The 24694-nt window shown below is 42.2% G+C and overlaps 1 protein-coding gene and 2 pseudogenes across 1 annotated transcript in view; all 3 read right to left on the bottom strand.

The window, feature by feature from the left end:
- CLTRN (collectrin, amino acid transport regulator) overlaps nt 1-24694 on the bottom strand; it is a 191965-nt gene that overhangs the window by 57542 nt on the left and 109729 nt on the right. The window contains exon 4 of the mRNA XM_085622212.1: nt 7072-7185. Coding sequence (XP_085478338.1) covers nt 7072-7185 — 114 coding nt within the window. The remainder of the gene's footprint in view (nt 1-7071; nt 7186-24694) is intronic.
- Nucleotides 18610-20179, bottom strand: LOC146805074 (muskelin pseudogene; annotated as a pseudogene).
- Nucleotides 20605-23792, bottom strand: LOC146805073 (muskelin pseudogene; annotated as a pseudogene).

Raw genomic sequence — 24694 nt, 5'->3', positions numbered from 1 at the left:
CGCGGAGTCATTCTACTTGTTACAGCCTGTTATTTGGCCCCTGGGGACCCCTCGAGGATGGGTCTGGAGCGCTGCAGAGTCGGTGCGGCGATTTTGGTTGTTCCGACCCTGCATTCTGCTTTCCCGGACCCGGTAGCTGTGGCGGTGTCTTCACCTCAGTGGAATGCGAGCGGCGGCCGCCATTTTGTGCGGACCGTTCGCTGCTTACTGCATGTTGTGAGGTAATCCGGCGTTTCTGGTTATGAACGCGCGGCAACGTTTTCTTCTATTTTTCATTCCATATCACTTGCTGTGTCAAAATAAGGAATGACTGTTGCCTGATACCACCTATCGCAGCTGATGGTGATTATGCTCTTCCCTTCATCACCGCGTGTCTAAGTTGCAGCATGTTATTTTTAATAGACTCTCCAGAGGTGTTGCCAGTTGCACTCTTTTCTCCTTTTTCTGGCTCTCTGTTTTATATTTAGTATATGCCTACTTTATTTTTGTTACATTTCCTAGCCTCTTGGTGATTTGTCATTTTTAATTGAGACGTTGTTTGTCTCACGAGTGTCTACTATCACCAGAGTGCTGACGGAAGGTGACGTTCTTCACTTGCACATGCTATCTTCTTTTTTGGCTTTTTGCATTTCTTTGGTCTCAGAAGACTTGTTGAGGAGGGTGGTGTCTTCTTCTGACGGATGGGCAGACGGAAGTCCTTATTGAGAATCACCTCTCGACCGTCATATCATTCCAAGATGGCTAGCGAAGCCTCACATGTGGCTAGAGCAGTTTCTTCTGGTACCAAACCCAAGAGAGCCAAGAATGACCCTCCCTCACCCATTCTATCCTCTCAAAATCCTGTTATTGACACTATTTTGGATGAAGTACGGGGACTTAAATCTTTCATGGCTACTACTAATGAGAAGCTCCAATTAATTGAGGATAGATGGATTACTATGGAAGCTAAGGTGTTCGATATGGAGCAACGTATTAGTGATGTTCAGGACATTTCTACTAAAATTCCCCTTTTGGAACAGGAAATCCAATGTCTTAAGCTTCACACTGAGGACCTTGAAAATCGCAATCGGCGTAACAACCTGCGCCTTTATGGTTTACCAGAAAATCTTGAGGGTCCAGATCTGCTTCTCTTCCTGAAGAAATTTCTGTCTGAGCTCTTAGGCATTGCCCCTGATCCTGCATTAAATATTCAACGTGCCCATAGGCTTGGTCGTTTTCAACCTAATGCTTCTAAACCTAGAGGTATTATCATGTTGTTTTGGGAATTTACTGATTTAATGCGAGTCCTCTCAGCTGCCAAAACAAAACGTCACCTTACTTGGTCAGGTCACAACATCTTTATTTCACAAGACTTATCTAATGCTACCAACGCAAGAAGGAAGGAATTTCTGGCGCTTCGTCCACAAATGAGACAGTTGAATATTCATTATGGCATCCTCCATCCTTGTTTGTGTAAAATCACACATGAAGGCTCCACTCGTTCTTTTGATGACCCTCTTAAACTGAAATCGTTTCTTCAAAACCTATCTTCACTCCCTGCAACTGGCTCTCCCTCCCTTCCTTAATTTCCTCTAATCCTTTAGCTCTTTCTTTTAATATGGCTGTTTATTAGTTTTCTATTCTTACCTTTTTCTCTGCCGTTCCATCTCTCGTCAGTGCTGTCACGCCCCATGCGTCTGTCTCTGTTGTTGTCTTTTAGATCTGGATATCTTTCCTTGATCTATCTTCTTTCACTTCTTTTTCTATTCTCTCTTTCTTTCTTCGCTTTGTTATTTTATCCCCTTACATGTCCTTTTACTCATTTGATAATGTGCTGTTTACTGCATATGTCCTTTGGAACTGTGTATTGTGTTACTGTATACTTTTCTTATTTTGATCAATTTTGGTGTCTCTTTTTTTCTAGCTGTATCCCTGAAGTGTATCATCTTCTTACATTTTGTACCCCTCCGCTCCTCCATTATGTGTAAGTTTGTCACATGGAATGTTCGTGGTCTTGGCAACCCCGTCAAACGACAGAAGGTACTTTCTCATTTATACAAATTACATTCTCAAATATCTTTCATTCAAGAAACTCATTGCAATGAAGAGGAATCACTTAAGTTGAAAAGACAATGGGTAGGTCAAGTTGTATACTCCCCTGCCTCTAGTAAGAAAGGGGGTGTTGCTATATTGTTTCACAAATCGTTGTCTGTGGAAATTGTATCTACGCAAAAGGATGCTGATGGAAGATGGGTAATGGCCAAGGTTGTTGTGCAGGGCAAGGATTTGGTCTTATTGAATATTTATGGTCCGGTTAAACCTGACCCCAAATTTTGGCATAACATTAAGGTTCTACTTTCCTCCTTTGACTGCCCTAATGTTATTATTGCTGGTGATTTTAACCAATGGATTGACCCCTTTTCTGATAGACAATCTAAGTCCAAGTTTCAACCAGACAAATCCCACAAGGCTTTTCAATCGGCCATTACCTCCCGTCCTTTATTTGATGTTTGGAAAACATGTAACCCGGATTCTCTTGAGTTCACGTTCTTTTCCAATGTTCACCATACACGGTCCAGGATTGACTATATTCTAGTCAGCAAATCGCTACTCCCGTCTATTCAATCCTCGGAGATTGGTTCAATTTTCATCTCTGACCATGCACCAGTCCTTACTGTTTTGGATCTCTCGTTAAACCTCCAAAAATTTAGTCGTTGGAAGCTTAATAATGCTTTACTATCGGATTCTACTTTCATTACAGAAGCTACTTCCTTTGTTAAAGAGTTTTTCATGTTTAACAATCCCTTAGCAACCTCTGTTTCTAATAATTGGGATGCTTTTAAGGCCTCCTTTCGGGCATTTGCTATTTCTTATGTATCTAAGAAAAAGCAAATTGCTAGGAATAAATATTTAGCTTTACTTCAACAGCTTAAATTATTGGAGCATAACTATTTCACTTCCAAATCACCCTCGGCTCTTCATGAGCTCATTAAGGCCAAATCTGAACTTAACAAACTTGCGACAGTGGAAGCTTGTAATATCCTCCTTAAAATTAAATCTAAATATCATGGTGGCCAAAATAAAGCCGGTAAGATGTTAGCCAACTATTTAAAGATCAAATCTGAACATAAAAACATTGGTCCCATCTTAAATGAATCCACTAAACATTTAGTGTCCTCAGATGACGACATTGCCAATATCTTTCATGATTACTATGAGGCCCTTTACTCTGATGACACGAATCCTTCTAATCAAAAATTAGATATCTTTTTTTCTGGCCTTCCTTCTCCCCCTTCCTTACCCAGTGAATTTGATTCATTGGAGGATGCGGTTACTGCCCAAGAGATTATTAATGCCATTAAATCCTTTAAAAAAATCAAAGGCTCCCGGACCGGATGGCTTTTCGTTCGAATTTTATTCTCCCTTTGCATCGATTTTTGTTCCTAAGCTGCTGGCACTGTTTAATTCCTTTATTAATGATGCGAAGGCCTCTGGCTCTTTTATGGATGCTTTAATAATTATTATTCCCAAACCTGACAAAGATCATTCCCTGTGCAAAAACTATCGCCCTATTTCATTAATTAACTATGACTGTAAGATATTTGCAAAGATTCTTGCTATTCGTCTTGAGAGTCTTCTTCCATTATTGGTTAAGACTGATCAAGTTGGATTTATTAAGGGTAGATTAGCAGCAGATAATGCTCGAATGTTTGCTAATGTTATCTCTCATGCAAAAAAATTTAAATCTCCTCTTGCAGCGTTGTCTCTAGATGCCGAAAAGGCGTTTGACCGTATTAATTGGCAATTTATGTTTAGAACCCTCCAATGGTTTGGTTTTGGTCCAACTTTCATTTCATATATTAAATTATTGTACTCCTGTCCACGGGCCAGTATTTTTGTAAATAATCACTTTTCAAAATCTTTTTCTTTGTCTCGTGGTACGCGTCAGGGCTGTCCTCTCTCCCCTTTGTTATTTGTTCTTTGCCTCGAACCCTTTCTCGAGCATATTCGGGTTAATACTCATATATCTGGCTTTACATATAACTCTTTAGAAATTAAATTATCAGCATATGCTGACGATATATTGGTATATATGGCTAATCCTCTTACATCCCTTCCCCCATTCTTGGATGAGGTTCGGTTATACTCCAGCATTTCTGGTTATAAGTTAAATCTCTCTAAGACAGAAGTTTTACCCCTGAACTCGTTATGTTATCAATATATGTTTAATGATACTAATTTTACATGGTGCCCCACGAAAATTAAATACCTTGGTATTTGGTTCTCCGCTTCCCTACCTGCCACAATTAAATTTACATTTGCAGCATTAATTACTAAAATTCAATCTTTGCTTCTTACCTGGACCCCACTATATCTTTCTTGGTGGGTAGCTTAGATACTATAAAAATGATGATTGTACCTCATGTCCTTTATATATTGTCTATGTTGCCTATTCGCATTCCCATTTCATATTTGTCACAAATTAATTCCATTTGTGTAAAATTTTTATGGAATAAGAAACACCCACGTATTTCCCTTATACCAAGATGGATTGTTTTTGAGCGTTCCTCTTTAAAAGATTTTTCTTTTCAGAATGTGCTCTATATGTCTAATTGTACTTTCATCTCTAATAACCCTATTATAAAATATTCCCAAAATGTATTATATAATACATTCACTAAGGGTTTAACTCCTTTTCAATGCTTTCTATCTTCTACTATCTGGTATAATACATTTCTTAAATACAAGGGTAAATCATTCTACTACAAACACTGGAAGGAGAAGGGTATTATTTTTGTTCATCAATTAATTCTTCAACACTCTGTTACTCCCTTCCTTGATTTGCAAACACGATTTCAACTACCTGACACTTCTCTTACCGAGTATCTTTTAGTTTCAGCTGCTATACAAGTACAGTTAGCTTCTTTTGACTCTCCTGCAACCTCACCATCCCTTACTCCCCCAACACCTTTATACAGTCTATTTCCTGTGCATAAACCTAAAGACGCTCTTGTTTATAAACTATTGTTGTTGCATATAACCGAGAGACCTAAATCCCCTACTGAACTTGCTTGGGAAATATACTTATCCCTTTCATTTATTATTGATGTCTGGGATAAATTATGGTCTAAGTTATTTAAAATTTCTGCGGCTGCTCGTATAACTCAATCCTTGTATTTTATTTACAATAGAGCTGTTATTACTCCTGTTTGCATATCCAAGTTCTCCCCTTCCTCGTCTCCACTATGCTGGTCTTGTTCTAAGCATACCGGCACTTTGAGACATCTCCTTTATGATTGTCCTAATGTTTTGACTTTTTGGAAATCAGTTTGGTCAAAATGTATGAACATTTTTAATTGTAATCTGAGTTTGTCATTTCATAATGTTTTTTTAGGTTCCTCTTCACCTGATTTGGATGACTCCACGTCTATTTCTTTATTGTTTGATCTTTTTATTGCATTAGCATTCAAAGTCATTTTATCTTCTTGGAAAGACAATTCGAAAATATCTTCATAATGTGGTGGAATTTTATTTGCGATGAACATCGGATTGCCAGTGTCTCTTCTTCTGTCATTTCTCAAAAAATTAAATCTGATCTTCTCTGGTTACCTTTTACATCTTATCTTTCTTCACATGCTCCTCTTTCCTCATTTGGTTCTTTTCTCTGATATCTTATATGGTCTTAGGACATTTGCTATTCTCTGATTTATATTCTATGATTTATGTTCTTTATTTCTTTGATCTCTACCCTCCTTTTACTTTTCTTTCCCCTCTCTCTTTAGTTCTCTTTCTTTTCTTCTTTTCCGTTACCGTTTGATCATTTTATGGGATTTTTATATTGCTTCCTATTAATTGGTTTCTATAATTTGTAAGTACGATTTTGATTTCCTATTTGAGTGTATTCCTTTTGTATTTTTTGTGTTTTATTTCTTCTGAAAACTCAATAAAAATTTCTTAAACAAAAAAAACATAAGAATAAGTGATGTGGCAGTCACAAATCCTGCAATTTGGCATTTGGCAGGGTTTGCAAATGATAAATCACATAGTGCATCATATATCACTAAAAGCCAGAAAAGGTTTGTTACCAATGTAACTAGGGCTGGACTGGCCGTAGTGGGCACCAGGAGTTTCCTCCGTGGGCCAGAGTGGTGGGGGCGGGAAACAACCTTTACAACGCAGTCATTACAATGCAACATCCTTTACATCGCATGCCATTACAACGCAGCCTTTACATCACATGTCACTACAACACATGTCATTACAGCTCACGTCACTACAACGCATACCATTACAATGCATAGTTTTTACCCTTACACTATCCAACACTTACCCTACTGTTGCACTCACTGGAGTGGGAATAGTAATTTTTACCCCTACACTATCCAACACTTACCCTACTGTTGCACTCACTGGAGTGGGAATAGTAATTTTTACCCCTACACTATCCAACACTTACCCTACTGTTACACTCACTGGAGTGGGAATAGTAATTTTCACCCGTACACTATCCAACACTTACCTTAAATGCAATGTAACAATGTAATGGTATGCGTTGTAATGGTATGCGTTGTAATGGTATAATGCGATGTAATGGAATACATTGTAAATGTAGTTTCTAAAAATGCGTTGAGATGGCATGCGATGTAAAATCATGCGTTGTGATGGATGTTGCGATGTAAAAACTGCGTTGTAAAGGCATGCTTTGTAAATGTTTGCATTGTAACGTCATACATTCGGTGGGGGTCAGTGTTGTACCTGTGGAGTCAGATTTTGTTACAGAGGGAGGGTTTTGTAGCAGTGCTGCAATATCGGCCTCCTGTAACAAAAGTGGGAGTGTGCTTCTCACTAACACCCCAAATCCCCCCAGAAGCCCCTCCCGTGGCTGGTCGAGCCTCAATCTGCCAGGCCTGGTTGCTGTCCCCAGTCCGGCCCTGAACTTAACATGTGAAATTTAATTGTAGTGGCATTCTTGGCAGTCCCAGTGACAACCTGAAATATTTCCATATCCAGCATATTTTATAACAAACAGTGATGTAGAGGAGCAGAAATGTATAACTTTTGTTTGCAAAAAGTACAGGTAAAACAGTTTACCGTATTGCCGTTTCAACTTTAGATTCAGGCACAACTGAGGAATCTGTCGTGTTTATGACCACGAACCAAAATGAAATTCTTTTGGTAGTATTGCAGAGCTCCACACTGGAGGCACTAAAAACAAATAAGGAAAGAAAAAAAAAATCAACAATATATATTTTTCCAGATTGTGGCATGGACAGTGCTACAGCATTGCTTTGAATTTTGAGGATTCAATGGATATAGTATGCCATCATGTTAAACACATCAATGGAGAATCTAACATTTACTTAGAGGCTGTAGAGAATAGAAAGCACCATGGTCTACCTTAATCAGGGCCACACTGGCCGTAGCAGGCACCGGGCATTTGCCCGGTGGGCCGCCAGGGTTGGGGGCCGGTTTTGGGCCCCTGGGGGCCGATTTTGTAACAGGGCTGTTTTTTGCAGCATAGCCGCAATATCGGCCGCTGTAAAGAAATCGGCCAAAACCGGCTGTGGCAAACAGCTCAGCCACATCCCCAACACCCCGGGGGGCCAGCCGAGCACTTTGCCAGGGCCGGTTTTGGTTCCCAGTCCAGCCCTGACCTTAATATTTGGGAATTTGTCCCTGTAAACTATAATCCCGAAATTCACAATTCATTTCATTAATGTGCATTTATTTCGGTCGCCACAGACAGTTCAAATATAATTTTTTTAAAAAGCATAAAACATATAGGACAACATATAATATTACATACATGAGTATTGCTATACAGCTCAATAAGAAGAGTGCCATGTCACAACTTAACACTTAGGCCTTTTTTTACGAGTACAGCGGTCAATAGGACCACCATATTCATGGTGGCAGTCCGACCACCACTGCACTGTGGGACCGCCCACAGTATTAGGAGTGTGGCGGTCGGACCACCACAGGACCGCTACGTCCACCGAGGATCCAGGATCCTGTGGCAGTGGCACAGAGGTCAGGAGCACTAATATGCTGCCTTTCATGGCAGTGAGCCTGACAAGAAAAGGATGGCGGAGAGGCAACTGGCCCCTTGCTACTCCTGGGACCAGGGGTGCATGCAGGATTTGTACCCCCAGTTCCTGCACGGTTTGGCATATATGGAACACCGTGCAGGAAGGTGCAGTCGGCGCTCTGACAGCAGCGGTCTGCATGTTAGGATCTTTTATGATCCTAACAGACCGCCGCTGTCAGACCACCGCAGGACTGCACTGCACGCCAGACCAGGATTGAAGTCCTAATCTGGCGGCTGCCAGCACAGTCCATTGTGAGACCGCCAAAGTCCTAATGAGGCCCTTAATCAAGGTGACATATGCATTATATTTATTTATGTAACACTGGACTGTTATAAGATTGTTAAGTCCCACTAACCCTTGTGTTAGGACCGCAGGGAGCAGGCGGGCGCCAACAAGCACTATAAGGCGCCTGGTGCAGCGCAAAACTGACTACAAATGTACACGTCACAATTACATAACATAAACGTGGACTTAGCACATGTTTCTCATATGGTCTAACAACATTAAAATAAGGGTTGCCCTTGACATTTATTACTAGAGTGCATTCACTGTAGGATAAGCGAATGCATTTATATTGTGAGCCTGAACAGTATTAAATTATATCCTTTGCAGACTTGATGAATAAACCATCCTTACTTAGTAGACATGCACTCATTATAAAACTAAATCGATTTACATAATGTGTGCCAGACGTGGGTCCCTTGCTCACTGTGCCACTGGATTCAAGCTAGCCTGGCTGAAGAAGGGTGACATACCCTGAAACCGGTCCCAGGATGCTTGTTTCCAGTCCAGGGAGGACCTGGCCTGGCAGTTTGGTCTGGACTGTTCCCATGGGGCACAGGGTCAAGACTGATTTGCATATGGTTGGGTCCAAACTGGGGTGGCGTAGTGCGCAAAAGAACAATGGATTTAACCCAGATCTTTTGACTGGGGGAGAATGTCTGCATTGTCAGCATTCCATCCATCATTTGTTTGCTGTAACACTTTTCGCCGTAAGTGGGATGGGTAAGTCCAGACGTGGGTCCCTTGCTCACTGTGCCACTGGATTCAAGCTAGCCTGGCTGAAGAAGGGTGACATACCCTGAAACCGGTCCCAGGATGCTTGTTTCCGGTCCAGGAAGGACCTGGCCTGGCAGTTTGGTCTGGACTGTTCCCATGGGGCACAGGGTCAAGACTGATTTGCATATGGTTGGGTCCAAACTGGGGTGGCGTAATGGGCAAAAGAACGATGGATTTAACCCAGATCTTTTGACTGGGGGAGAATGTCTGCATTGTCAGCATTCCGTCCATCATTTGTTTGCTGTAACACTTTCGCCGTAAGTGGGATGGGTAAGCCAAGACGTGGGTCCCTTGCTCACTGTGCCACTGGATTCAAGCTAGCCTGGCTGAAGAAGGGTGACATACCCTGAAACCAGTCCCAGGATGCTTGTTTCCGGTCCAGGAAGGACCTGGCCTGGCAGTTTGGTCTGGACTGTTCCCATAGGGCACAGGGTCAAGACTGATTTGCATATGGTTGGGTCCAAACTGGGGTGGCGTAATAGGCAAAAGAACGATGGATTTAACCCAGATCTTTTGACTGGGGGAGAATGTCTGCATTGTCAGCATTCCGTCCATCATTTGTTTGCTGTAACACTTTTCGCCCTAAGTAGGATGGGTATGCCCACACATGGGTCCCTTGCTCACTGTGCCACTGGATTCAAGCTAGCCTGGCTGAAGAAGGGTGACATACCCTGAAACCGGTCCCAGGATGCTTGTTTCCGGTCCAGGGAGGACCTGGCCTAGCAGTTTGGTCTGGACTGTTCCCATGGGGCACAGGGTCAAGACTGATTTGCATATGGTTGGGTCCAAACTGGGGTGTCGTAGTGGGCAAAAGAACAATGGATTTAACCCAGATCTTTTGACTGGGGGAGAATGTCTGCATTGTCAGCATTCCGTCCATCATTTGTTTGCTGTAACACATAATACATTAAATTACATTTACTGTTTAGATGATTGAATAGAAACCATCCTCACATATTTAAAATGTGAATACTCTAGAAACGACTGAAGTTTATGTAATGTGTGCACTAATGTTACACGTATATTTCATTTAAATGTATTTCTTAGCCATATTTACACATGATTATCAAACGATTTTACTGTATGCCACAGGTAATATGAATCTAATGTACTGCCATTTCACATTTATTTGTGTTTGAAAGTGCACACGCATATTAAAGGTGCACTCTTGCTTTAACACGTTAAGCTGTCCTAAGTAGGCCTACATTTCCATGCTGCATAAAATACTGTTATCCATTTTCTGCGAACATGACTTTCTTGCAGGTATTCACACGCATTGTTAGTTAGTGCTAGAAGGGAGAGCCTGAGAAAAAGACCTTGACGAAGGAACATGGAGAGCCAGAGCGTTAACTGAAAGGCCTATTCAGAATCTTTTATAACCTGGCCTGGTATCAAAAGGAAGATGTAATTCCTGTGTTTAGTGTGGAATCATTTGCTAATTTTGCAGTCTACAATGTGAGAATTGAAAAGGACAATGGAACCCCTGATGATGCATACATGGAGGTGTTTGTAAAAAGACTCTTGTGTCAGCTCCCTTCAGAACACTTTCAGAACCTTTCCAGAACTTTTGGAAGCACATTTCCTTTGACTTTGAGAGGTTTAGACCTCCATGCTTATTCCCTTTAATTCTTGCTGAGTGTGGCTTAGGCTAACACTTACTTCCCAGACCCAAGAAGACTCTTGACCAAGCTTCTGCAATGCTGAAACCTTCCCTTACTTCCTATACTTCTTTTTTCCCATTTCCCGTACTACCATAGATTTTGCCAAATGTTCTGCAGTTTCCTGAATTTTATGATCCTTTAGGTTCAACACCATTCTCTTAGCTTGAAATCTAATTTAGGTGATTCTAGATTTACATATGTATAGACAAGAAAGTCTGAGACTCTTCTCTGAGCATCAGATACTACTGCTAATCTTTTGTATTGCTCTGACTGAGCTCCTTGTTTGTGTTGTACTGGTACTGCTAAACATCTTTAGAAAATTGGGTTTCCTAGGTGTTATTCTGTATCTTTACAGCATCGTGCTGAGAGGTGTGTATCCTAACTTGATTCTAACTTGTAATAAACTTTCTTAGCGACAGTCAATGGTTGACGTAATAGTAAGTCCCATCACCTCGCAGTCGGAAAGAAAGGTCCATCGGAGGACCAATAGTAAGAGGATTGGTCCAAAACGCTGCATCACGCCCATGAAAGTCCTGCTGCAAAGGATACCCTGGAATGGGGCTGGAGACTACAAGTACAACTAAGCCTCATGCCAGGACCACATGCTGCAGAGAGGAGGAGACAGGCCCCAACAAAGGTGCTGCGCAGAACGTATGTACCGCGCACCAGCAAAGCCCGGCCAAAGCACATGCCCATCTGCATCCAGAGGAGCCCAGAGGAGGCTTGGCAGGGCCATCCCCTTGGCCCCATTGGACATGGCATCTTTTTGAATTGGTGAGTCTTTTGCCACCTTACAAGATTCTTGGACATTCTTAATATGTTTTAGAGAACAAATAACTTTTAAGGTTGCGCATAAACTTGATGTGTTAGGTTTGCCGGTTAAACGCTGGAGCAGTGGAATTTTATTGTTGGGAAATCCCAGTGCTCCCTCTCTTGAACATAGTTTTAGAGACGAAAAATGGGTAAAAAGAAGGCAGTCAACATCCCTCAGGCCACTGTCTGATCAATAAAAGCCTGCCAAACAGTCATCAGAAATCTGCACCCTGAGGGAAACAGACAATCTGAATCTAGAGAAGCTTGTACCACAAAACCGGTTAGTAAGCCCTTAATACGCGCACAATATATTAAAAAATGAGGCATCTAACTTTAAAACTGATTGCCCTTTGTTATTTTCATTTATACAGCGCACAGCTACTCGGAAGTGTCCCGGCGCTATAGACCGCTGGGGAACCCATCCTGGCTATCCCTGTGAGATGGTCCCTTTCTGGGTATCTCCATGGTGAAACCAGGCATCCCCAGCGTCTGTGGGGGGCCGTTGTAGAGATGAGGCAAGCTTAATGCCCAGAGTTGCCGAGTGTGTTCCTGGTTAGAGTAGGTACCGAGGCGAGAATTATCGAGTCCGTTTTGACCCTGGTCCACGACCCTGCCGCGTCGGGAATTGAACCCTGGTCCCTGGCCGATTCTCTGCTTACGGATCTGCCACCTCTAACCAGTGAGCCACACCTCTCCATGTGCATTTTGTTCAGTGCAAGAACATGGCGGTGTATGCAGACGGGGGCACAAATGTACCCCCCTACATGCACCCCATGGTGCAGAGGCACCCTTTGTTTCCTCACCACCATACTTTTCATGGCAGTTGCACCGCCATGAAAAGTGTGACAGTGAGGAAACTCCTAATATGCTTGGCGGTGCCGCAGCGGCACTGCCAACATATTAGGGGCATCAGGCCATTGCACCACCACCTGGCATTGTATCCCTGGTGGCAGCAGCGGTCCTGTGGTGGTCTAAGTGCCACAGTCCGAATGCGGTGGGTTGAGGGCAACCACAGGTTCGGCGGTCTATTGGACAGTCAAACTGGTACTAAGGCCCTTAGAATAGTAAACGATCTGATAGCTGATATTATGGAGTTTGAGATATTGATCACAACACTCACAAAGAAGGTGGCTGATTCAGCAATAAATAGTGTAATAAAAACTGATGAGAGAGGCCACACATGAAGGACTAAAACTCAGGAAAGTGCAGGGACTACTCAGGTCAACTGTGGGGATGGAAACCCATTTGGGAGAAAGAGAGGTTCAAATACTTTACACTGCATGACATTAGACTTATGAGGCCTACATTGGATATTCATGCTAAAAGACTGAATTACTTAGACTGGCCCACTTATTTGCACATTCTTTTCATGCATAGAAAACAGCTCAATACTGAGGTAAATTCATAAATGCAAATTGGCGACTCTGAAATCTTAAAAGAAATTTGAGATCTTAATCTCATTTTTTGGGTGTCCATACCATTTTTAAGTTAGGAGCCTACCTTTTGTATTTCAAAGTGCAAGATTCTTTTTAGGCATTCTGTGCCTTCAGTTATAGGTTATCCCTAAGGAGGATTTTTTATTGCGTTAGTAAAGTTTGCTACCCTGTTAGGAATAACTACAGCACCGCAAGCACCATGTATACTGGTTACGCTTTGCCTTATCGTAGTTTATTTTATTTTATTTTATTTGGGGTTTTGCAAAGCATATCTAATCACCCTATAGTTGCCTCAAAAAGCTTTGATATTTTTACAGAAACCTGTTGTAGGACGACCAGTTGATTATCCAACAAGAATGAAGAATACATGCTGTCAACTATGACTCAAAATAATGAAAATGCGTTAGAAAGCAAAAGTCTGGACAATCCTGGCAGAGGAAGATGAAGCCAGTTTTAGAAGCATATAGAATGTTGGAATCAAATTGAAAAGGAATTTAATGAAAATGTCTGGAATATTCAAATGGCAAAGTAAAAAGCTGGGACTTTAAGGATCCTCTCAATTTGAGGGAGCCATTGACTGTGAGGTAATCAGCCCATGCAGATTTCTCTATTGCCCTCTTACTCTCCAAGGAGAAATGTAATCCCGCCCAAATGGGTTTGTTGTCTAGGGGGAGTCTTTCAACTACTTGCCGGCCCGGAGAATATACTTGGCCCAGAAGGGTAGTTCAAACCCGAATCTCATTAAGGACTGATACAGGAAAATACCGTAAAACCTGTAGTTTATAATGGAGTGCAAATACGGGTAAATTTATATTTTCTTTTTTTTTCCAAATCCAAAATGCTGTTTATTTGTCATTAAGAGAGGAGGGTGACAACATCGTCCAAGAACAGAAATTGGTAAAAAAATGAAAAATCTTTTACTCTCTGAAATCAAACATTTGTATGTAACACTCCAAAGTCTGGCTATGAAAAAAGGAAACATACAATCAGTTATTTTCTTTGTACAACGGCTCAATCTTTGATACTCTTGACACATCAGTAAATAAATATGTGCTTGTATTCACGGAATTTACCCTTCAGCCGCTTAGTCTATTTTATTTTCGGTATCTCTTAAGGAGGCAAAAATGTCATTAATACCTGAGTGCTTGGGAAACCCATTGGGAAGCAGTGAAGATATGAGATTGACGAAAGCACAGATTACGAACCAATCAAGTTAGAAAATACCACAGCAGATGACTCCCAATAATATGTTTACAAATAGATACTTCACTGGACCAAAACTGAAGCACTTCCTATTGCAAAAACCTGTATTCCCTGCATTACAATTACATAGCACCAAAATAAGATTTCTCATCCATTTTTTTATGGGGAGATAGGGGGATACATAAAGAATGAGTAGCTTTGGCACACAGTTTTTTTTCCTTGTAGGGAGGAGACAACCAGTATGCATTTTACTATCTTCCTGAAAAAAAGCCTTAGGGTGCTCAATCTGAGGGGACAGTAATTCTATTATCACATGTTTCAGTTTTAATCAGGACGATTGCACTGTCTGATCTTGAGGTGCCGAGGTCAGAACGAAGGAGAGAACGAAATCATTTACCACATTGAAATAATGCACATTTCCCCTCATTCTGACCCGTTTCCTCCACACACGTTCCTCCAACTATACCTGGTAGAATTTGTGTGGGGGTGAAGCACACAGAGAGTATAATTACGGTTATAGCTCTAATCTAGATTCTGGATCAAACACAGTCTATGCAAACAAAGATTTACCACACACAGCAGATTGAAGCCTAAGTGCTAAATGGGAACAAATGAACAAATGTCTGTAAAAGAATCAGAAAGCATGTGTGCCCAAGATGGAAGACATCTTCTGTAAATATTGTCACCAGAGCAAGTTGCTTTCAGCAGTACAAAGAGAAACAAGCATTTACAATGCAATGGTCTCGGCAATATTATAGGTAGAGCTATTGGTATTGGTCATTTTTTTTTTATCATTATTGTATCCCTAAATAAATGGCATTGTCATTTCTATTGGCATTAGCTTTTTTTTTGTTGCATATGTGATACCTATTGCATTAGCAGAGAGAGAGTGAGGTAGTGAGATAGAGAGAGTGAGGTATTGAAATAGAGAGTGAGGTTTTGAGAGAGAGTGAGGTAGATAGAGAGTGAAGTAGTGAGATAGAGAGTGAGGTAGATAGATAGTGAGATAGAGAGTGAGATAGTGAGTGATGTTGTGATGTAGTGAGATAGAGAGAGAGGTAGTGAAAGAGAGAGTGAAAGTGAGTTAGTGAGATAGAAAGAGTGAGGTAGTGAGATAGAGAGTGATTGAGGTAGTGAGTGAGAGAGAGTGAAGTTGTGAGGTTGTGAGCTAGAGAGTGAGGTAGTGATGTTTTGAGAGAGAGAAGTTGTGAGATAGTGAGGTAGTGAGATAGAGTGGAGTAGTGAGGTAGAGAGTTATGTAGTGAGAGAGAGTGAGGTAGTGAGGGAGAGGGATGTTGTGAAGTAGTGAGATGTAAGCAGAGTGGTGTTGTGATGTAGTGAGATAGAGAGAGGTAGTGAAAGAGACAGTGAAAGTGAGCTAGTGAGATAGAAAGGCGCAGTAGCGACCCCCAGCTCCCCAGGCGAAGACGAGGAGGTTCTTGGCGCCGAGAGCAGTGGCAGGGTAAGGGCTTAAGCAGCGGGGGAGTGGATGCGGTCCGGCGGCTAGATTGCCGACCTTGGTGCGGGAAACCAGAGTTCGACACTCGGGGTCGTGTCCACATCTCGTGATCCTGGCTAAATCCCTTAACCCCCCCTCGTGCCTGAATGCGCAACGTAACCGGCGCGCATGTAAAGCGCTCCAATACCTTCGGGCGAGTTCGCTCTATATAAATAAATTAAAAAAAAAAAAGTTAGGACAAGTACTTTACTAAAGCTGGCTCCTATTACTCCTTAATGTGCACCGGCATCCCCTCATTCCGAATGCAACGATCGTAAAGGAGTCTCCCCCGAGTGGAATGCTAAGTGGGCGCCATTGGTGCGGAGGGCGCAGGAGTCGGTGGAACAGATAGTAACAAGCACACCACTGCCTTTCTCCGAGGCGAAGCAGAAATGCCTCGGAGAAACGCAGCGGCGGATTTCAGATTCGGGGGCGTGGCTAAAAAGTGGAAAGAAGAGCAGGGAACACGCCCCCGAATCTGAAAAAGACGGAGCCTATTTGGAGGGACGGCTCTCTCCTCCAATGGCTGGCCTCCGTTTAGGAAGCCAGCCAATGGAGGAGAAGCAAAAAGAGAGGAGGGCTAAATAGCCACTCTAAGAATCATTAAATCTCTGGACTTCTGGTTCTGCCTTCGGCAGACCGGACGGTCCCTCGACCTAAAAAGAGACTGCTAAGGTTAATCTATCCATGTACAGAATGCATTTAGCTCTGGCTCCATGTTTTCAGCAGGTAAAATTAAGACAGCAGGTACCCACCCCATAATGCAGAGGAAAGATAGTTACACCAGGCATATGTATTTGTATGTATTGCAAAGGGCCAGAGACACAAAAAGGTAGATATAACAAGAACAAGTAATTTGTGAGGCAAAGGCAATCTTTAACTACTGTGAAGAATTTTGCTTTGTGGAACACCCACAAACCAATTGCTTTTCAGGCAAGTGCTTCTTCATTTCCCCTATCAGCCAGTACACTGCTCAACAGAGAAGGGCATGAAGAGTGTATAGAAAAGGAAAGAAAAAATGAAAGAGTGCATGGAAAACAGATTCATGGCACGCTCTAGTGGCTTACTTAATATCACGGGAATTCGTAACTGCTAAATTCACATATAGCTCTCAATGTTCTGACTTGTGTTTTGTAAATGAAATTATGCTGGAATACAAAAGGAACCTACACATGCCCTGCTGCACACAGTTTCATCTTCAACCATAACCAAGAAATGAAAACCAATTCACATATTTCAAAATTGCACCAGTATGCCACATTCACTGATTTACATGTTTATACATAATGCTAGGGCTCAAGAATTTAGAGTTCACTTTTGTAAAAACTTCAATGTGTGCACACATGCAGACACTGCTGTGCAACACACATTCTCCATGTCAGACTGAAAAACAAAGGAATACAAAATATGGCAAGAATTGTTTATCTATAGTATGGTTGCTCCAATTCGTGCTTGCAAGGTTGACCCCCAGATGCCCAGGTTCCGTTGCTTTGGCAGGCCTCTGAGAAGTGTGAACCCTGTGCTTCTCATCAATTATAACTGCGAAAGGGTTGTTACAAGACAAAAAAGACATGTACATTACCTGGACATTCACAAGGGTCTTGTGCTGTTTACACTACCAACAAGAATATCTTGAATAGGTTTAAGTTCATGATACAGCTATGTTGAAGCAAACACAGAAGAGACATTTGTTGTTGTGGTAGATGCAAGCCATGAACTTCTGCAAACCTCAAGTTTTCAGAGGGAAAACCTCATGATCTCCCTTATCTCACTGACATTCTTTCTCAAACATCAGCTTGGAAAAGTGTGCGTGTGTATCTATGTGTGTATATATATGTACATATAAATATGTATATACAAGCACACACACATTAATATAAATATATATATTGAAAATTAGAAAAAGCCTGACCAGCACACCCCTGTATATTAATTTTCAGTCCAACATTAATGTAGGTTGATCACTGTATCCAAAATTACATGTACTCGTCAGTACAGATGGGATAGATCAGTTCCATCAATCAAAGAATCCAAACCCCTTCAATTTCAATTGATTGTCATCTTTTATTGTTAAAACAGAAATCCCAGCACACGATCTAGCCGACACGTGTTTCGTCTTATACAAAGACTTTTTCAAGGCAATTAATGTGTAAAAATCATCCCGGTTGGTACTTGTAGGTAACCCTCAGCAAATCGTCTAGTCGAATCAAAATCACGTTCGACTACGGAAGACCATGAATCTTGAAATAAATCATAGTTGCAAATAGAGATGTAAACCCAATGCTAAAACGACACGCTTCAATCACGTTATGTCAGTATTCAGTACAACTCCCTGATACGAGTGTACACGCTATCCCAGAACGGTGTTAAGTATAACCGAACGTTGGATGTCCCGCAAAAAAATGAGACGCGTGATTTTGATTCGACTAGACGATTTGCTGAGGGTTACCTACAAGTAACCCTCAGTGGCGATGTCTCTAGGTAGTAGATGTCAAAACTTGCCTTGTGAACAATTGAAACTAAACGCCGAAAAGATATTTTTTTCAATCAATAATTTTGTGTAACAATCTGGTGTGCCGTTATTCCTTTATAAGGAACACTACTACCTATTAGTTGTTGTATATAAATATATATATGTATACATTTATACACACAGTAGGTTTGTGATTTCACAAATGTTAAAGAATTAATCCAAGCACAGTAGGTGGGTACTCATGTTGTTTGACACTTGAGCACTATCTCTTGCAGAGCAAGGATCATTTTATCCTTGCACTTCTGTTTAACAGTCTGTTGCGCAGTACATGAAAGAAAAAAAACACTCAAATCTTCTTTTCCTTCTTATTTTCTTGTAAGTGTCCGTAAGAATTCTGTTACAGGGTGATAAGGTCCACAAGATTACCCTTAGGTGGGGTCATGCTGTCTGGGAAGATAGTCACCAGTGTATCAAAGAGCAGTGTTCTCTGTGCGTACGTGTGGTCAACATCGGATAAACCAAGAGGGGTGAATTCTGAGCTGGATCTAAACAGAGCTGAGGCGTGGAGTTGGAATTCTTTCGTCTCTTCTGGGTCGGAATGATCCACTGTGGCATACTAGTCATTTTGTAAGTATTTTAGTGCACAAAGGGGTTCTGTCTGTGCCTGCTCCTCAAACCTGTGTTTCCAAATAAGAGATTTGCAGTGCCTCAGCAAGTATTCCTTGGAGGGTCGACAGAGCTTCAGAGACCAGAAGTCATCCAATCTCATTTTTGGAGAACAGGATTTTCCGGGATTGCCACCAAGCAGATAATGAACCTTGTGTATCTCATCATAAACTAGCTGGTGTGCAAATCTGGGACAAGGCTCCTCCTTCTGAAGACTTTTGTTAGGGCTGTCTTTCATGGCTTGATCATTTTTGTAGACACAGGATCAGTTGTTGCGCACAATATCATTAATCCAGAAGGAATTCCGAACATTCTCCTCCCGCTTTTCTTGGTCCTTACTGAGACCAGACAAGACATGGATTTCATTCAGTTCCAGATCGATGGTGGCCCTCTGGGTAAAGCCTGTCATTGGAACCATGCCACAGTCTTTTTTTGTGCCATCTGATATGATTTCAACGTGGTCACTGTCCACATCGTAGCTGAAGAAGTCATTAAGATATGTCTTTGATCGTATAGGCATTGTTTCCTTGAATGGTAGAGCATGCAATGTCCTATCCTAGACTGGATATCTTCAGGCCCAGCATTACAAGAGTCTTCTCGAAGAACCTTCCATGTATGAGAATGACAGTCGAAAGCAAACAAACCACTAAACTGGGGCTCTGTGGTTCGGCTGTAATCCACTGTCCTGTTGCAAGTCAAAATTCTACCGTTGAACGTGTAGATCATATGCTTCTCAGAGTCCATGCAGATCTGATGATCAAACACCAGCTTTGGCCCTCCAGCTTTTTAGAGATTTGCTGCTCCTCACAGATGAACCCAAGTACCGTCCCAGCGTGTAGATCTGCCTCCGCTGAGTATCAATGCACATTCTGTGACACGACCGCGCACTAGGACCACTCTCTTTTCCGGTGTCTCTCGATATGCAGGTCCACTGGTTATAAGGAACACTGTAAGCCCAAAAATCTGCCAAGTCTTGTGTGCCATCCCAGCCACCAAATAGATAGACTGTTTCAGACTGAAAAAGTCTTAGTATAAGACGAAACACGTGTCGGCTAGATCGTGTGCTGGGATTTCTGTTTTAACAATAAAAGATGACAATCCACTGAAATTGAAGGGGTTTGGATTCTTTGACAATGGAGACCATTGATTGATGGAACTGATCTCTCCCACCTGTACTGACGAGTACATGTAATTTTGGATACAGTGATAAACCTACATTAATGTTGGACTGAAAATTTAATATACAGGGGTGTGCTGTTCAGGCTTTTTCTAATTTTCAATGTATGCATGTTGTTCAACATGCTGGCGATGTCTCTAGGTAGTAGATGTCAAAACTTGCCTTGAGCACGCCGATTCAACTGTGAACAATTGAAACTAAACGCCGAAAATATATTTTTTTCAATCAATAATTTTGTGTAACAATCTGGTGTGCGGTTATTCCTTTATAAGGAACACTACTACCTATTAGTTGTCGTATATAAATATATATATGTATACATTTATACACACAGTAGGTTTGTGATTTTACAAATGTTAAAGAATGAATCCAAGCACAGCAGGTGGGTACTCGTGTTGTTTGACACTTGAGCACTATCTCTTGCAGAGCAAGGATCATTGTATTCTTGCACTTCTGTTTTCCAGTCTGTTGCCGCAGTACATGAAAGAAAAAAAACACTCAAATCTTCTTTTCCTTCTTATTTTCTTGTAAGTGTCCGTAAGAATTCTGTTACAGGGTGATAAGGTACATAAGATTACCCTTAGGTGGGGTCATGCTGTCTGGGAAGATAGTCACCAGTGTATCAAAGAGCAGTGTTCTCTGTGCGTACTTGTGGTCAACATCGGATAAACCAAGAGGGGTGAATTCTGAGCTGGATCTAAACAGAGCTGAGGCGTGGAGTTGGAATTCTTTCGTCTCTTCTGGGTCGGAATGATCCACTGTGGCATACAAGTCATTTTGTAAGTATTTTAGTGCACAAAGGGGTTCTGTCTGTGCCTGCTCCTCAAACCTGTGTTTCCGAATAAGATATTTGCAGTGCCTCAGCAAGTATTCCTTGGAGGGTCGACAGAGCTTCAGAGACCAGAAGTCATCCAATCTCATTTTTGGAGAACAAGATTTTCCGGGATTGCCACAAAACAGATAATGACCCTTGTGTATCTCATCATAAACTAGCTGGTGTGCAAATCTGGGACAGGGCTCCTCCTTCTGAAGACTTTTGTTAGGGCTGTCTTTCATGGCTTGATCATTTTTGTAGACGCAGGACCAGTTGTTGCGCACAATATCATTAATCCAAAAGAAATTCCGAACATTCTCCTCCCACTTTTCTTGGTCCTTACTGAGACCAGACAAGACATTTATTTCATTCAGTTCCAGATCGATGGTGGCCCTCTGGGTGAAGCCTGTCATTGGAACCATGCCACAGTCTTTTTTTGTGCCATCTGATATGATTTCAACGTGGTCACTGTCCACATCGTAGCTGAAGAAGTCATTAAGATATGTCTTTGATCGTATAGGCATTGTTTCCTTGAATGGTAGAGCATGCAATGTCCTATCCTAGACTGGATATCTTCAGGCCCAGCATTACAAGAGTCTTCTCGAAGAAACTTCCATGTATGAGAATGACAGTCGAAAGCAAACAAACCACTAAACTGGGGCTCTGTGGTTCGACTGTAATCCACTGTCCCGTTGCAAGTCAAAATTCTACCGTCGAACGTGTAGATCATATGCTTCTCAGAGTCCATGCAGATCTGATGATCAAACACCAGCTTTGGCCCTTCAGCTTTTTAGAGATTTGCTGTTCCTCACAGAGGAATCCAAGTACCGTCCCAGCGTGTAGATCTGCCTCCGCTGAGTATCAATGCACATTCTGTGACACGACCGCGCACTAGGCCCACTCTCTTTTTCTGTGTCTCTCGATATGCAGGTCCACTGGTTATCTGGAACACTGTAAGCCCAAAAATCTGCCAGATCTTGTGTGCCATCCCAGCCACCAAATAGATAGACTGTTTCAGACTCCACATCTATGACCCTCTGATGTCCACCTCTCATCCCTGGTCTGCTATCTTCTCCATCACCTAGTGTTTTCATGCTTTTAGGGATGATCTGCCTCCATCAAGGCTTGTACTCCTGCCGACTGATATATTGGTTGAACAAGCCGTCACTGCCTTTTCAATCAGCTCTTCACAGGCATCAAAGTCATCTTTCAGAACTAGTTTGTCATGTAGATCTGTGAGCATAGGGTGCTGCAAAGCAATCTTTGTTTTCTTCTGAAGGGACTCAAAAGCCTCTGTGTAGTTGTGCTAACGAAAATGCTTTAGACACAGGTGAATAGCTTCCTGTTCACGGTACTTGCTGTACCAGTTCAGGCACGGCTGTACAACATCCGACTCATCGATGCCATTGATTTCAACATACCAGATGCTAGAGTTAAAGCTGGGTCCCCAGGACAAAAGAGGAACTATCTTTACGGCAGGGGAAAATTTGTTCATCAATTTTAAGTTTCAAGGTAAATGTTTTTTGTTGCAATCATTCTTCAAGCCGTTGGATAAGAGCTCCGTAAGATTTTTTTCGTTCATTCCTCCAAAAACTTTACATTTCCTCAAGTTACAGACATGCTCTCTGACACCGCTCGGAATTTATATTTTCCGTCTGGACCTTTTTGAACATAAGAAAAGAGACTTTGGGGCAGATGTACAAAGGAAAGAGACTTTGGGACAGATGTACAAAGCATTTTTCTAGTGGCAAATGTCAAAATTAGCAGAATTGGGCCATTTGAGACCGGAAAAAATGCTTTTTTAAATGTACAAAATTCAAAATGCGATTCGAATTCTACATTTGCAATTCTGTATTTGGCAGGGGTGTGTTTAGGGTGTCCCTTCCAAATACCAAATTGATATGATATGTATTACTGTTTTGCGACCAAATTCCGGTCGCAAAACAGTAATACTTTACCACCAGTTTAACACTGGTGGTAAACCATTCGCAAAGGCAAAGGCGTCACATTGGGACCCCTTGCCCTTTGAGAATGTAAATAAAATTATTTTTTTAACAGCAGGCAGTGGTCCCATGGACCTATTATTCTTTTCTCTGTGTTGAGCCAAAGTAAAGGTAATGTGCTGTCACCTATATTGAGAATATGGTGAAGCACTACAGCCTCATAGTAATGCACTACAGACTCACACAATATCAAAATGAAATGGGGATAATTCATATTGCATGCCCAGTTAAAGTATAAGACCTGTATAGGCCATAAACACTTTACTCATGGTCAAATCTGTGATAGGCTAATTTTGAGCAGAGACCGAGCTGAGTTAGATAGTAGTCTCACTCACCGACACGTGTGCAAGCAATGTGAATACATGTTTGCTTGGAACCAGCACAGAACCTCCTACTTCAGCTGTGTTGGAGTGGACCTTTTTTAGAAGCCAGGCACCACTGGTTAAGGTTAGTACTCAATTACACATGCTGCCCAAAGCTTACAGGGATTGAGACTCAATTAATGACATTTACTTACAGAACTGTGTGACTGTGATTGTTTTCCGCTGAGGTCTTGGAGTCTATCCTACTTTGGTTCTGCAAACTGAGGCAAAACAACCCTTTCCACACTTGGCTCGCAGAGTAGATAGGGCAAGCAGTCACAGGCTTCTCAAGGAGGAAGTGCAGACAGGGCTAGAGCTCAGAACACAATAAATCTGCAAACAGACACAATAACTGGTCATCCAGCGCAGTGCTTGCTTTTGTCTTTAAAGAAAGTAATTTCAGTCACACAGACCTCCACCTGCCCTCAATGTTCTCTCCCACCTTGGAGACCCTGTTGCTATCAACCCCCAGTAATAACCCCACAGGTTCAAATGTGCAATCAATGTGCTTTGTTCTTACCTCGGCAGTAGCATGGTCTGTTTGAGCACAGCCCGCATCTTCTGTGTGCACTGCCTCCTAGCGGACAGATAAGTGAACCTCATGAAGGTTGTGAAAACGGTAATCCTGGCATCTTAAGCAGTTGTGGCCCACATCTGGGCTAGTGAAGACAGATCCTACGGGAAGGCAGTTGAAATTCACCTTGGGCTAGTGCATTCGGATACTACAATAAGGAAGTTGCAACCCACGGTTGGTCACACCAGGTGCATTCCACAGCAAGCCAGTTTTGGTCAAACTCGGGCCAGTGTAGATGGATGTGTGTTCCTGGTAGCTGCTGGCTTCTTAGCCCAAATGACTCTTCTTCAGTAAAACCACAGCTTCTCTCACTGTTGGAAGCAGCAGCACCAAATTGCGGCCCTCAGCAGTGGTGAGGGGTCACCTGGCAGGCAGAAAATTGAGTCTTTTTTTGTTGTAGTTTGATAGGAACCACAGAAAGAGACTATGAGACCCACTACAACACTGGTGCTGTTGGCTTCAATTGCAGACCGTGAGATGCTCTGCATCATTGATAGCTCCTACCTTCAGTCACTCTGGCAGTTTGCTTTCTCTGTGTTATCTTCAGTCCTGGAATAAACTTGGCTTCTCCTCTTGGATGGTCTCTCTCCCTGTAGGGCCGGCCAGACTCCTTTCATCTCTCAGCAGGTAGTCAGGCAGGTAGGCAGGCAGGCAGGCTTCTAGGCACTTGGCAGACTCTTAGCTCCTCCAGCAGAAAGTGCAGTCTTGAGGCGATGTCCCTTGAGACATCACCTCTGGGAGACTGTGTGCCAGGCAGGCACAGGCTCTGGTCACTCAGCAGTCCTTTGCAGGTCACTCCCTGCCTTGATCATAAAAATCTGGAACTGACACAAACTGGGGTAGTTTGGATTCCACTTTTATTCACTTTTCAGGGAATGTGAAACAT

Source organism: Triturus cristatus, chromosome 8 (assembly GCF_964204655.1).
Source record: "Triturus cristatus chromosome 8, aTriCri1.1, whole genome shotgun sequence".
Classification (NCBI taxonomy): domain Eukaryota; kingdom Metazoa; phylum Chordata; class Amphibia; order Caudata; family Salamandridae; genus Triturus; species Triturus cristatus.
Note: the sequence above shows the minus strand (reverse complement) of the source record. Positions and strands in the feature narration are given on the sequence as shown.